Source organism: Stegodyphus dumicola, chromosome 8, assembly GCF_044657685.1.
Source record: "Stegodyphus dumicola isolate Sdum_Otavi_A_Nest chromosome 8, ASM4465768v1".
Lineage (NCBI taxonomy): Eukaryota > Metazoa > Arthropoda > Arachnida > Araneae > Eresidae > Stegodyphus > Stegodyphus dumicola.
In genome coordinates this window covers 175,855,860-175,872,307 of record NC_140775.1, presented here as the reverse complement: position 1 = coordinate 175,872,307, position 16,448 = coordinate 175,855,860, and the positions used below count along the sequence as shown (strand labels likewise).

The 16,448-nt window shown below is 34.8% G+C and overlaps 1 protein-coding gene across 2 annotated transcripts in view; it reads left to right on the top strand.

Moving 5' to 3' along the window:
* The window catches only part of LOC118186705 (uncharacterized), a 1,213,074-nt gene that overhangs the window by 451,588 nt on the left and 745,038 nt on the right, over nucleotides 1–16,448 (top strand). For both annotated transcript variants that reach the window (XM_085822787.1, XM_085822788.1), the window contains one exon: nucleotides 3,877–4,244. In XM_085822787.1, the coding sequence (XP_085678913.1) occupies nucleotides 3,877–4,244 (368 nt within the window). The remainder of the gene's footprint in view (nucleotides 1–3,876; nucleotides 4,245–16,448) is intronic.

Below are 16,448 nucleotides of genomic sequence, written 5' to 3'. Positions count from 1 at the left end.
GTCTTGCAATTTCAGCAATTGAAAGATCACTTTCTCGTATCACAATAATATTACATCTCTTTCTAAGGGCCCAATCTACTCTTTTATTTGATGTCATTGCTTCTTGACTAAATATTAAAATTTTTTACAAAAATTCCTACTTGTAATTGCAGTGAATAAGAATTAGGTCCTCCTTCTACAGAACAAAGTAAAATAATGAATTGTTTCAAGTTTAAACATGATGTCAGCTTCTACTGGCAGTTACTAACAGTTGATTGGTTCTAAGAACAAGAACAGTGATTGGCCAGGAAAGCTAGAAAGCTTTTTTTTGTATTGCAAATAATTGAATTTTGTGCATTTTGCGAAGCGTAACATTTTCTATAAGCATACAAATTTCGAAAACATAAAAATTTCCAAAAGTGTCCACAATTTTGGCCACCACTGTATATAAAGACAATATTACATTCCGTTACTTTAAGACATATATTACAAGGTCTTTTTATCCTCCCTTATTTTCGATCATAACACGTATCATGTTGCTAGAAGCGTAACTAAAACATACATATATTAATGTGAAAGTATATTTGAATTAAAATGATTATTTGAATATTTGAATTATCTGTAAAGTTTTACCATAATACAGCGATTTCTACAACATGGTTTGTTTTTAACTCCGCTAGATAATGCTGTAAATTCTAATAACAGACTACGCTTTCATATAATTATTTTGTTCTCATTTGAGAGTGTAATTTAAGCCAGCCTGCATTCATGAGCTTTTCACGAAGAGAAACGAAAATGACGTGGTAGAAGAAAAGCTATTAGTGAACACGAACACATGCAGCAGTTGTCGTTACCATGGTTACGAGGAAAGTCGGAAGGAAAAATGACTCTGAAAGGCCTATTTTAAAATAAGAGATTATAATTTTACAGAAATGCAACAAGATTTCATTTTTGTACTAGCAATAATAATGTGTAATTTAAGCCTCAGGTACTTCGAGGCTTGACCACTCAATCATTGATCGATCTATCTAATAATGCATAAGTACAAAAATCATATACAAATATACAAAAATAATACAAATACAGTATTGCACATGTAAAAAAGTGAGCTATTTTTGTTAAAATTTCGGATGTGTTCTATGTAAAGTGGTGGTAAGCAAATGTGTTCTTGAGCTTTATAATGGGAATTATAGCATACTTTAAATATTTTTATGAATATACTTAACGTTTTAAAAATGTAGTTGTCAGAATACGAAACGCTTCTCTTATTTTGGCTAAAAATAGTATTTTCTAGATGAATTTGAAATGCATAACTACCGACAAAGAAATATCATTGCTTGCATTTCTGCAGTTTTGGTAGATATATTTCAACATATTTCTCGCTAGATTTTTACACTGTTTCTTTTAAATTTTGCGTCCGGTCTATTTCAATAACATTCGTAACTATATTATTTTATAAAAGAGCAGATTCTATTAAAATACTTAATTTAAGTCGCATCGCATTCTACTGTATAATGCATGAATGTATGATAAAGAGCAAAATTTATACTTTATGTCTTTAATTATGTATATGTATTTATGTTAATAATTAATTTAAAGCGTTTGAATCTGTTGTAAAAAATAACAAAATATTCTTCCAGATTATTATAATTGTAGTATAAAATTCAAATTATTTGTGAAATTTTACCATTGTAATGTAAGCATTCACGCCACGATAATACCACACTACAGTGAGATTTGTCTCGTTGTAGAGTGGTATTATCGTGCCAGAACATGTGGCACATTCTTTTAACAAAGTAGGTGATCCCTATAACACGATTTAGTTCTAAAAATGTTAGAGTAACTTTTGTTAGACGGCCATGCACATTTCCAGATAGTATTGGTCGCCAGTGGAAGTCGTTGCCTTAGAGAAGTGATGCTTTACACTCATATTTATTTATATTCTTAACCCTACAAGCGGCAGAAGATTTCGCTAACAAACCCCAAATTTTCTGAAACTGCCATGAGAGAGAGACATTTTCTTAATTTCAACGTCCAAAATGCCTGTAGTACTTCATGCCTGGATTTATGTACTTTTAATATAGTGTCTTGATATCTTGGACATATTCGAAGATTTATAAATTTTCTCAAAAAATGTTGCAAATATATTCTAGGCTGTGACAGGGTATCCCATCAAAACCATCCACACTTTGACGGCCAGATTTCTTGCTTGCAATACATAGAAAATTCCAAAGAATTTTATAAGTACCAGTAAGACCTGTAAAGACATTAGGTATTTTTTGGATGCAGGAGACTTGAAAAATGAGCAACGCCCTCGCCGGGAATCGAAGCACGGACCTCTGGAATACGCGGCCAGCGTGTAGACCACTACACTACGAAGGCATGCTAAGAAGGCGGGAGAAATACCTTATATACTCTCCCTCTTAAAGGGCGACTGGGGTTTTTAAGGGACCCAGTCGTCAAATCCTGAGTGTGGAGAATCATCATCCACCATCCTTTTAGTTCAGGCGCCTCTGTAGAGACATTAGGCATTTTTTAGAAGCAGAAGACTTGAAAAAGGAGCAACGCCGTCGCCGGCAATCGAACCACGCACCTATGGAATACGCGCCCAGCGTGCAAACCACTACACTACGAAGGCATGCTAAGAAGGCGGGAGAAATAACTTATAGGCCCATAAATGCGAAAGAAAACTATGCACGAAGATGTAACTCTAAACTAAAAAAAATGAGAGCTGATGCCGTGTCCGGTCTTATATAGTTTTCCTCCGGCCACCTAGAAATCTCTAGCACCTTCCATTTCTCAAAAGTCCTGGAAAGCATATACGGTTAAGGTTACGTATAAGGGCCGGATACCGTTACAATTACAAGAAGGAATCAATTTAAGTTTTTTTGTTACAGTACCAACTGCATTTATACAAAAACTAGGCCAAAATTTCTCAAAAAGCATCGCCACCTTGGCGATATCACGCCAACTTAGCAAGATATCCATTTACCTCAGTGTTAAATAAATTTGCCCCTGTAACTTTGTTTTTCTGTCAGAGCTTCGCTTTTTCGATCAATGCTGTTACATTATACTAAAGATACTACAATTTCACTGAAGTTATTTACATAAAAAATTCGTTAACAGTATTTTTCTGTTTGTTACCATATGGGTTATTATTGTTTCCTGTGATTTTAAGTACTTTCACAAGAAACGTGATTTTTAGTTGACTGTGGACGTCGCCCATGATAATAGCCCTCTTAATCGGCAGCTGACTGTAAAATTTACAGTATTACATGAATTAATTACTGATTACTGAATATATTTAGGATTCCCCATAGTCTGCAGAAGAATTAGGTATGAATGATAAAATGGCGAACATTAAGTCATAGTAATGTAGAAAATGGCCATACAACTGGAACTATGACGTAACTTTCACGCGCCATCTAGACGAGCGTGCAGACGAGATGTTAACAATGACGAGTGAAACGCATGATATAATATTCTTTTTTTATTTTCTCTTCATTTTAATTTGTGCAAATAAATCGTAGTTTAGTAATAACTCAATGAGGTTGAGTTACGATTATTAGTGATGTTTTTCCTACAATAATCCTTATGTTTTCTTTGATGCGTTATTGTCTTATCATAAAGGAAGCATTAGTCAGTTTTGCTTTCAAGCCAGCCTTAAAAATATATGCTTCATTGAACGAGCTTATCTGCTGAACATCCTGAACGGATGACGACAAAAGTGTTGCCATTGGTCGCTTCCCAGACCTTGGATATCTCATTATTTGAATCAGTTGGAGGTATTTTCCTGGAAAATCCATATACGTATCAACCGCTGTAAATTAAACAAAAACTACTAAAATATGCCCTGGAAGATTTTAAGTATTGATTTCTTTCTTTCTCTCTTTCCAGCAAATCTTGTCTTCGACATTATCGTCATTTGTGACCACAGGAGCATCAGGCACTCAGACGCCAATGAGTCAGAAGGCGCTTCAAGAGCATAATCTGACGCAAGCGCATGGAGGCTCTAAACATCAACTACCCATGATGAGCCCATACTCGCCTATTGGCGGTGGTACTAGCAGTGGAAGTTACGCATCGCCCAGTGTGGCTGGAACGTCCTGTATGGGTATGCCACCCAGTTGCTCATCTATACCACATTCTCTATCCTTTTCCGGGTATTCGCACCATTCCTTGCTGCAAGGGACTTCCTTCAGCTCACCATGTCCAAGCACTTTTGGGACTGCCCAACCGTCAGCTGCTGCGTCGTTCTTTGCAAGGTAAGTAACGTTTTGTGATGCTTCTTTGGCGAAATGAAGCAACTCCAATGATGGAACACAGCAATAACTTTAACAATATTTAACACTAAAAAAATGGCGACATACAAACAAGAAGAGAAAACATATTCTAACATTTAAAAATAAATTACATTCTTCGTGCGAGAGTCGCACGAGGCACTCGAGTCTGGTTTCATATATTGCAATTCACAAATACCTTAATGTTCATCTATTTAAATTATTTAAACTACAAGATTTTAATATTATTTAAAGCTGTTACAACCTCTCCCCCAACGGAGAGACTTTTACCGAAGGGAAAAGTTCTGTAAATTTCGAAAGTTTATAAGCTCGGCTTGCTCAATTGCTTAAATAGAAAAGATATTTTCTCTCATAATTTTCCAAATTTTCAGGCCGAAAATTTTAAATTTTAAACAAATATTTTTGCACCACATTTAAATAGAAAAAAATGGACAGAGTTCAAATTAGTCTTCTTTTTTTTCTTGACGGCGCCTAGATCTCTTCCATGGTGGACCAGTTCCTCGGGTATAACTCACAGCAAAGCCTTTCCTCGGTTCATCTGTGCCTTTCGGATAATATTCATTTGTCATTTGCTTTCGACAATTGTTTTCTTCGTCTATTAGTAGCGGCTTTGATATTAAATCAAAAGCCGAAAGATGATAACGCTGCATTGCAAAATGATTCTCAATATTAATTTCTTTATCGTTTTTCAAATTTTTGTGAACATCCTCCACGTTTAATTCTGAGGATTTAACTTCTTCAAAGACATCTCTGGGTGCTTTATTTTCTTCTTTCATCGGTTCCAAGATCTGCTCTTCAGCTATTTTTCTTTTCCTTTGAGCTCTAGTAGAAAGGGCATTAAAATGGTATCACTAAGTTTACGTTCAAGTGATAAACTAATAAAATAAGGCAGTTCAGTGTTAACGGGAAGTAATAACCTGATATCACTAATATTATGTTCAGTGATGAACTAATAAAATAAGACAATTCGATATCAACAGGAAGTTACGTTCAGTGATGAACTAATAAAATAAGGCAATTTAATATCAACAGGAAGTAATAATCTGGTATCACTAATATTACGTTTGATGAACTAATAAAATAAGGCAATTCAATATCAACAGGAAGTAATAACCTGGTATCACTAATATTGCGTTCAGTGATAAACTAATGAAATAAAAATACGCACGATTATTCGATCTCGGTCGGTGCCTCCAAAATAATTAAGACTGTGATGCTTCTTTGGCGAAATGAAGCAACTCCAATGATGGAACACAGCAATAACTTTTATTTAACACTAAAAAAAATGGCGACATACAAACAAGAAGAGAAAACATATTCTAACATTTAAAAATAAATTACATTCTTCGTGCGAGAGTCGCACGAGGCACTCGAGTCTGGTTTCATATATTGCCATTCACAAATACCTCAATGTTCATCTATTTAAATTATTTAAACTACAAGATTTTAATATTATTTAAAGCTGTTACAGTTTCGATTGCGTGAAATAACCTTAAATCTCATAATGATAAGACACCTGAAGCAAACACCATTTCCTATTGGATGAGACATTACTTCAGGCAACGTTCTGAAACGTTTTTTTCAGTTAGAAGCCACTTTTTTAAACTAGAATATTCTGCGGACTACCGTATAGTTACTAAATGTTTTAGCATATGTTTTTAAAATACAGTTAATTAAAAATCTTTTAAATTTTATGTTGGTGTTAAGTAATTGAATCAATGGCATAAAATTTCTGTTCATGTTTAATATTTCAAAGTTAACAGAGTTTGGATAATATTTATCTCATTATCTGAGACCTAAATAAATTCTGGCACTCGCTTTAATGATACGGATGAAGTTGCCCATTCTTGCATAGCTAATCTGTATTTGGATCTATGCTGGTCAGAAGCATCACAGTCATAGTGCTTTAAATCCATGTATTGCTGCTAAGACTACAAAAATGTAGGTAGTCCGCAGGTAGGATAACCGGTAATAAAACTCCATACAGTGTCAATCTAGGGAGAAAATGTGATAGATTCCCATGTGTAATTCAAAAATTTTTAGATTTTTAGCTAGTGTGGCATATCCAGTTAACTTGAATTTTATTTTTTGTCCTTTTTAGAAATCTAGTAGGAAATTTCGATTGTTTTTGGAAATCAAAAGCAAGTTTCGAGAACAACAGATTGAGAAACGCTCAACTAGGGCAATTTATCTGTGGGTACTAAACGACAGTCATACCAATAAATGGTCTTGTTAAAGAACTGTCACTAAGCTTGGCCTTTACACCGTTAATTTCGCGTGCTTTTAATTATTTCTGAACAGCTAATTGAAATTTTCGCATTGCAATGCACACATTTAAGTGATTAGTCACCATCGGTTAAAGTGCATCGAATAATAATAATAATAATAAAAACTCTGAAAGATTTTAGATTTTATATTACGTCCAAAGGGGCGTTTTCTAAAGGTTTTGTGTGTTACCTTAATTAAATATCATGTTTTTCGCACTTAAATTATATAAAATTCAATTCAACAGCAAAATTGCAAGATAATTTGAAAACAGCATATCTTTAAAGTTTCTGATGCACAATCTCGTGCGCTGAAGATAATTTTTTTTTCCGTACAATATTGCCATTGCTTGCTTTGAAATAGTCGAGTTTGCTAGTCAAACATTTGTTAAAGTTTTGCAAAATATGAAATAGATAATAAAACAAATACCAAATTCCAAATTCTGGCTTCCCGCTGGCCATATTCGAGTGGAGGACTACGTTATTCAGAATTTCAAAATTTCTCTAGGTATCGTCTTTTTTCACAGTGTGATAAGCATACATAAATTCATGCAGATTCTTCATTATTTAATTTTGTTAAATATAGCGCAGGGGTGTAATATTTGGTGGCAACAATTTGAAGTGTGAAAACTCCTTTTACAGTGTGTAAGATTCCAACCTGCGCACTTTTAAGTTAAAGTTAAAGAATCTTAAGAAATGGTAAGCGAGTAATCGCTTGAGTTCGCAAGACAGAAAATAAAACTTGGGAAGTGTTATATACCCTTTATTATTCCAAATTAAATTCACAGAACTCCTTCTTGGAGTTTTACAATAAAGCTTCCACTCGGGCTTGAACTTAGGAACTAAAAATTTAAACTAACTAATCTTAACTAAAAGGATATAGCCGAAGCTATCAAGATTCTAACCGAGTTGGCCCCTTAATGCTAACTAACGGCGAAGCTCTCAAGGGCCTAAAGTACGGCCGAGCGTAATAATAGCTTAAGAGAGAGTAGCCTAAAATGGCGGACGCGCGCTAGTCAGAATCACTGGTTCTCTCTAACGAAGTCAGTAGAACTTCAAAGTTAAATACTTCTCATTTGCATTCAAACGCGATTCTAAAAATACGTTCTGGCCAGAAGTTGTAAGCTTGAAATGAAGAAAAGGTAGTACAGTAACCTTAACACAAAATTTAAGTATTAGATATTATTATCTCTACATATAATAAAAGAAAGAGTCTGTCTGTGTGTGTGTATGTGTGTCTTTCGTTCGCGCTGCGCGTAAGCTAATAGACCCACGGCTACGAAATTTGGTACATAGGTGCATCTAGAAGCGCAAGAGCCAGTGCACCTCGAAGCGATTTTTTCGAAATTCGAATTAGAATTTTTTTAATTTTATGTTTTGTGACGAAATCGCGTCATTTTGAGACTTAATGGGCTATAGGAAAGCGAGATTTTGCTCTAAACACTCCATTTTCACATCGTCATGAAACGTAGGCACTTAGCTATTTTACGAACTTAAAATAAATTTCGTGTTTCAATAAATCGATTAACTACGAATTTATTTAACAAAGTGAGCTTAACACCTTTTCAACGGGATTTTTTTCTAAAAAAGTTTATTTTTAAAAACGGAAAGTTTATTTTTCTTTAATTTTTGGACACGTTAAACTTTTATCCTTGCGACTGTTTTTACAAAAAGAATTTTGGAAAATGATAATATTTTGTACTTTTAAAACATTTTTCAAATGAAGCTTCCGAGTACACTTCTCACATCTCACATCTTTAAAAATGTGATTTTGGCAACAATTTTCCTTTCGTATTGTTTTTGATAGATTTTTGATGAAATCGCATCATTTTGAATAGTTTCATTCTTTTAGAAATATGGGTTTGGCAACAATTTTTCATCGCATTTCTTATGACATTGTTTTTAAGAGATTGGCATATTCTCTTTTTGAGTTTCTTTCATGCTATTTTTTGCTTATTTCACTATTTGTAAAATATTGAAAAGTTTTGCATGATTTTTTTTCTTCAACGGAAAGTTGGTTAATTTTTTTATTAGGATATTTAACATTTGTATTAAGGGATATAGCTTATTTTATTTTAATTTTTTCTATTGAAAATATAAGATAAAATATCCTTAATTATACTTTGTTTTTCAGAATTTTTTGTTTTTTGTATTCTTTTATGCGATTTATGGCTCATTTCACTGTCTTTAAGATATTGAAAAGTTTTGAGTGACTTTTTTAGGAAGCAAAGTTCTTAACCTCCTTTATACCATTTGAGTTCTTAAGATTTCGCAAAGGGAAGTTGGTTAATTTATCTATTAGGATAATTAATATTTGTATTAAGGGATATTGCTTATTTCATTGTAATTTTGTTATACGTAATAACTTTTTTTTATGAAGTTGTTCTGCAGAGTAAAATTCTACGCAGTTTTTTGATTTAACGTTTGGTGTTCCCTTCAGCCATTTTTCCGGTACATTTAAAAGCCAGACGAAGGCTGGCAGCGAAGCTGCTAGTGTTGGATAAATTAACATAATCCTTGGAAGTGTTAGATAAATTAACATAATCCTTGGAAGTGTTAGAAAAATTCACATAATCCTTGGAAGTGTTAGATAAATTCACATAATCCTTGGAAGTGTTAGATAAATTAACATAATCCTTGGAAGTGTTAGATAAATTCACATAATCCTTGGAAGTGTTAGGTAAATTAACATAATCCTTGGAAGTGTTAGATAAATTGACATAATCCTTGGAAGTGAACCAATGCAAAAAGCCAAATCGAAATTAATAGCCCTTTTGGGCAAAATGACCCTCTGGATTTAATAATAATAATAATAATAATAATAATAATAATAATAATAATAGCTTGAAGCTGTAGAAAATTAACAGAGTGTGCCACGAAAAACTTAGCAACTGTACATCCCCGGAAAATTACGAATTAAAGAATTTTAGATTACAGGGCTTTTTTAGATATGCATGCATTCGAATTAAACTAAAATATAGTCATGAAGCTACTTTCGTGCAGTAATAGTCAATACGTAATCGTTTAATAAATATAATGAAAATGAATTTTATTTAATATTAATTAAGTTTATATATTTTGGATTGTATTGCAAAGAAAGATGTAGAAATGAATGTTTTCTTTCGCCTGTTGTATCTTATGAAGAACGAAATCTTTTACTTTATAATTTTTACTTTGTATTTATTTAATGAAAGCTAGGGGGATCAAGAGAAACTGTGATATTTTTTCCCATATATCTCTTGTGTTTTATTAGATTATTTCCGTTTTAATTTGAATTTTATCTGGGTGAATATATCTATGTTGATAGTAATACGAGCTTATCCTTTTGTTATTGTATTTTTAAATGTTATATACACGTTTAAGAGGCCCGGTGGCACCGTGGCTATCGCATAGCGTAGCAGCAGCACAGGTCAGGGATTCGATTCCCTGGCTAGGCAAAATCGACTCACACTTTCATCCCTTAATTTTAATCACTTGGGTCGATAAAAGGAGTACCAAGTTGACTTTGGGACTAAACACTGGGGGTCCTGCGACAAGCCGACCACTTGTTCAGGGCGTATGCTTACGCACCCCGGGGCCCACGGTCAAGAAAGCAGATTTCGGGCACTGCAGGCCTTGGCCCAATATGGCTGTTACGCCACTAAGGTTTAGTTTTTAGTTTATACACGTTTAAGAATTTTATTCATTTTGAAAAGACAAGACATAATTTTTGGCTGATTGAGGTTCCCAGTTTGCTGTATAGGCTTCATTGATTTACTAACAACCTACCTGCACCAGAGGAAGCACTATATATAAAAAAGTTTCGTATTTGTTTTAGGTAAAATCAGAAATTAAATTACCCATTTTTAAAAAATGCGTACAGTGATTCTATTTCATAAGCACTAAATTAGAATACAATGGTGCATAGGTATACGTGAACTTTCAAATACTACCTTTGAAATACTATAGTCATGTCCGAATGCGAAAATGTTTGTTTGATATGTGACATACGTTTGGAATACGACTCACTCACGATGAGTTCATTTCGAGTTCGATGACTCATGACTGTGCGGACTGTACTTATTTACCTTTTCGATACAATGCTACGACTATCCTTGAGCGTCAATGCACCTGTTGCTAGTATTCAGTAAACAACCCGCGATATAACTCTGAATTTTCCATTGGGTTTTTTCGCATGATGCTTTTGTAAATTCATTAATATTGAGTTTTAGGAAAGTTAATGAGAAGAGTCAAGCAACGAAGAAAATTGTTAGGATCATCATAGAGGTGGAAAAGAAGATTGCTGAAAATTATGAAGATGACATGATTATCCGAGACTTGGCTGTTGCATGCCATATTGTGAAACACGATGGTGTCTATGAATATGTTAAATCATCTAACGTTGCGAAGGGGGGGGAATCGATTTACAAACAAAGATGACTTTTATTAATTATTATACACTATATATGTGTCTAATATGTTGGAGAAAGGTTTACTGCGTTGTAAGAACTTGGAAAGTCTTTACTGCACATGTTGAATGATAACAATGCAGACAGAAGATGCTTTAAATTCACGTAATTTTTATTACTGAATAAAGCTCTTGAGATGCATGTCCTGATTCACGTATCATCATGAGCGCAATCTGCACACAACCTTCATAATATTCCTTGAAATTGACATGTGAAGACATGTAATGGATGGCAGAGAGACAGTCAAGCGTCAGCATCTTTGTACGCAGCAAGCAAAGCGGTAGAGTGACTACGTACTGAGCAAAGGCGTGGGAGAGTCCATTCGGTTCTTCAATAAAAATCTTGACCTATGATTGGATGAAAGGTGTCTGCATTTGAAATGAGGCACTTACGATTTATATAATATAAATAGCTGTTATTTTTAGGACAAAAAGGGGAATTACTCAAATTAAAATGAGGAAAAAAATGGTTTATAGCGAATTCAAATTAGAAGCTACCTTTACATGTTTTATCTCTTACACACACGCACACACGCAGATATATATATTGTAATGTATTTTGCAGTAATTTAAAAAGCAGACAATCTTCTTAGTAGAACATAAATTTTATTTCTAGTTCTCGGTGATAGACAAATTTTATACAATTCTTAAGTGGCAAAATTTTAATACTACTCCTAGCTGGCAAAATCTTCAGAATACTCATCTTTTTTTTAACAATATCTCTCGTTGCTGAGTAACGGTTTGATACAAATATGTCGTTGCCACTTCAACAAATTATACTTATTTATTAAATAACAAGATATTACAATATATATATATATTGTAGAGTCATTATGCTATTGTGAAGCAGAAGACATGTAAAATGTGCAATGCCGTTGCCAGGACTCGAACCTGGACCTATCCAATACTCGCCGAGTGTGCTACCATTACACCACGAAGGCATGCAGAAAGGAGTGGGAAAATATCTTTAATACTCATTCTTTTTAAGAGCGACTGGAGATTAGGGAACCCAATCACCAGATCCTAGTGAGGAAGAATCATCATCCACCACCTTTTTTTATTTTGAACACTACTGTAGAGATATTAGTTTATTTTTAAAGAAAGAGACGTGAAAAGTTGCCAATCCCCCTCTCCAGGACTCGAATCCGGACTTCTGGAATACTCGCCGAGTGTGCTATCGTTACACCACGAAGGCATGCAGAAAGGAGGGGGGGGGAAATACCTTTGTGCTCACTCTTTTTAAGAGCGACTGGGGATTAGGAGACCCAGTCGTGGTGGTGAAGAATCATCATCTACTAGCGGGTGCTACTGTACAGACATTAGTTTATATTTGAAAAAGGAGACGTGAAAAATGAGTTATGCCCTCGTCAGGACTCGAACCCGGAACCCTAGAATACGCGCCGAGTGTGCTGCCGTTACACTACGAAGGCATGCAGAAAGGAAGGAGAAAATACCTTGTAATATGACTATGCCAAACTCCAGAATCTTATTTTTTTTTTTTTTTTTTTTGTAGACATTTAAATATATTATTTGTTGATTTTTGATACTGACAGTATGCTAAAATAAAGCAATGTTTATGTTTTTAGGAGAGAAATGCAATTAAATATTATGTAGAAGCCATAACTTGTTTATATTCAATACCAAATGCGCTATCAGTCTTTTATACGCATTTTCCTGAAAACAATGTTTATGCAGATTCGTGATTTTGACATGGGATTGACAACTGACAATGGTATTCTAGAAGTCGTTTATTGTTCACAGCATTATTACCATGAAACCCATTTCAAAATACTTCACATCTAAAGTATGTTGTGTTAAACATTGCGACAGAACTCATGATGTCATATAGTCTCGTCGAAAGTTAGAAAAAATAAAAAGGATCTGTATGCTGTCCCCCCCCACCTGATTTCGTGAATTATCCTTCCTAACATCAGGAAATGCTAAACCACTTTATTATATAGATGTCCTTCTTTCCCTTTTTTTCATTCCCTTTTCCGTTTATTTCCCGGATATTCGGGTTAACGAGAGAAAGATTGAAAGAGGCTTTTTCTGGAGCTCGAAACACTACTAAATGGGCAGCATTTATATTCATTAGCGACAACCACATTCATAAAGCGGCCTCTTGTGCGTTAGATGTCGCCTACATGCTGAAACATTAGTTGGACCTCGCCTTATAAATCGGCCCTAATTTATCCTTTTGCGTTCTTCACTGATTGGTGGTGTTAAAGGGTTTTCTGGATGAGTTTTTTTTACTCTCTCGAAGTAATGAAACCGAAAAAAAAATGTTTGAAAATAATGGAAGAATTTATTTTTCCTTTTAAGACTATGGCTGTCTTAAGTCTGCGCCGGTAATTAGAAAAAGGCTCGTTTTATTTTTTTATTTTTTATGAGCGAGTCGTAAAATGTCTTATGATAAGTTATTTCATTAACAACTTCTTGCTTTTAGCGAGAGTTTAAAATGGGTCGACTTCATGGATCAATCAATAATGCGAAACTTAAAAGGCTTTTTCATTTTATTCTTAATGTTAATTTTTCGTTGCGTATGAGTCTGTTAATATACTAATCTTGTGAGACCATTTTTTGCATCATATAAATTTATTTAGACTTCAGTCTGATTTATAAAGTTATTCATCAACTTCAGAAATCAGTAACTTTTATTAAAACTTCTTGTTTCTTAACTCAAATTATTCACAGAGCTCGTGGAAAAATACCATTTCCATTTCCATGAAACAATCCATGCAAATTATCCATTGGGTCTATGGAAATTTACGATGTTTATTCCATCTGAAACAATCTGCGCAGTTTACCTAATGCTTTCATGGATAAATGCCATGTTCGTTTCGCGTGAAACAGTCCTTGAAAAATTAACTTGTTTATTCTGTATGAAACAGTCCACGCGAATTATCCAATGTGTATAAGGTATTTCTCCCGCCTTCTTAGCATACCTTGGTGGTGTAGTGGTCGGCACGCTCGGCGCGTATTCGAGAGGTCCGTGGTTCGAGTCCCAGCGAGGGCATTGCTCATTTTCATGTCTCTGCTATCAAAAAATACCTAAATACCTTATGTTTCTACAGTGGAACTCGAACTAGCAAAGGTGGTGGATGATGATTCTTCACCACCAGCATTTGACAATTGGGTCCCCTAATCCCCAGTCGCCCTTTAAAAGGGAAAATATATAAGGTATTTCACCTGCCTTCGTGGTGTAGTGGTCAGCATGCTAGATGTATATTCGAGAAGTCAGTGATTCGAGTCTTGGTTCGAGGGCGTTGCTCGTTTTTCATATCCCTATTTTAAAATAAGTACCTAATGCTCCTTAGTGGGTTCATGAAAAGGTACCATGTTCATTCCGTATGAAATAGTGATTGAAATTGAAATCATTCATTGTACCCGTGTGAAAATATCATGTTTATTTTGCACGAAACAGTCCATGGAAGTTATTTAATATCCATGGAAAAATACCATTGCTGCATTCCAATAATAAACCAGAATATTTAAGACAGCTGCTTCTGTTGTACGAACTTAAACGCTTGATGACGCTTCTTAAAAAAATTACAATTAAACAATATCTTAAGATACGTAGGAACAAAACATAACAAAGACTTCTCAAGCTCCCTAAATCAGAAGAGTTATTTATAAAATCTCCCTCCATCTATATGCATCAACCATACAATGCATTTAAACTTTACAATGCATTTCTGAGAATTTTGTTCAACTTACTAAAAAATGACCTGATTATTCGTGCCTCCTTCGTTGCATGCATAATACCTTTCGATATAGTACTGAAGAGTATCTTTGCAAATTCGCATGAATTCTCACTGTATACTAATCACTATATTTGCGTCCTTAATTCTTCATAAGGGCTAGGGAACAAAGGCCACACTTGTTTTCTAAATGTTTTACCTAATATAACTAAAAGAAGATGGCAAAAAACTAAATATTAATACAATTATAAAGAAGAACGTAAAATGAGTGTGATTCAGATTCATGATCCCAATTCTTATTCTTCTTTACTGTCAGCATTGCAAGAGTGGTTTCTTAGTAACATTTTGTTCATTTTTTGGTCAACAAATGGCAACAATGATTTTTCATTTAGTTAGAACATTTTTTTTTTCTATTCTCACAAAGGCATACGTTTCCTTTTCGTAACTTTATAAGGTATTTTCTTCTTCCTTCGAGCATGCCTTCGTGGTGTAACTGTACGACACTAGATGCGTACTCGAGGGGTCAAAGTTCGAGTCCCGGTGAGTGAATTGTATGCTTTAAGTCTCCTGCTTTAGAATAACTTAATGACTCTACAGTGGCACCCGAACTAAAATGTTGTGGACGATAATTCATCACCACCAGGATTTGGCTATTGGATCCACTAATCCCTAGTCGCCCTTTAAAAAGGGAGTATATAAGGTATTTTTTTTCTTCCTTTCAGCATGCCTTCGTGGTGTAACAGTAGCAAACTTGTCGCTTGTTTGACAGGTCCAGGTTCGAATCCCGGCGAGGGATTGCACATTTTTCAAGTCTCCTCCTCCGAAATAACCTAATGACCGTACAATGTTTAACTCTGCGGTTGAAGAAGGAAGTTCTATTCAATTTTCAAAACTATTGTCCTGCAATTGTGCTCACTTTACTCTAATTTCCATTGCTTATTTCTAGTCGTTTTAATATTCAGGTTCTATCTATTCATCTACTGAGCCTACCGATTTTATAGGTCCACCAGCGGCCGAGCGATAAAGTCGCTGAACACTGGCAGTTCCGTCCGAGGTTCGAATCCCACAAACGGGCTGGCTGCATGGGTGTTTTCGTGGTTTTCCCCATATGTAACGTGTATACGAGCCAGTTTCCCTTAGAAAGTCCTCCACGAAGGCATCCCTCGTCTCAGGCAGATAGCCCTCGAGGCTTTGCCGTAATTAAATAACCTAACGTACCGATTTTATAGAAGTCGCAATTCTGTTTTTCTTAGAGCTAGATATATTTAAAGAGTGGCAAAGCGGGTTTGCAAACACATTCTTTTCCCGCGATTCGGAAGATGTAGTTCAAAATTATTTTCTTATGTAATATTCTTTCAGGATTTCGATTACTCGCTTTAAATATTTACGATAAAAGGCAAAGGATTGTTCCAAAATCTGCTTCGTAATGTACGTACGCAGTGTTAGGTATCCCAAAGAATGTATTAGGGCAAAACAGCTTCTGTATTCTCTGTTGGCGATAAATTTATGAGCATGAAATACGGCAGAAATGTCGATTCCCGGACCATTTGAAACCACATTAGTCTTTTCAGCCTTATTTTTTATGAGAGCATGCGCATATCTTCCTCTCTATATGTCTGTCTGTCTTCCTTTGTACCTTTCTTCTTCACCTCATACGGTGCAACCAGTAACCGAGCTGTTCTGCGGAATACTGGTAGTTAGTCTCAGGTTCGAACTCAGTAAACGGGGTTTGACTCTAAGTAGTTGTTTTCGAGAT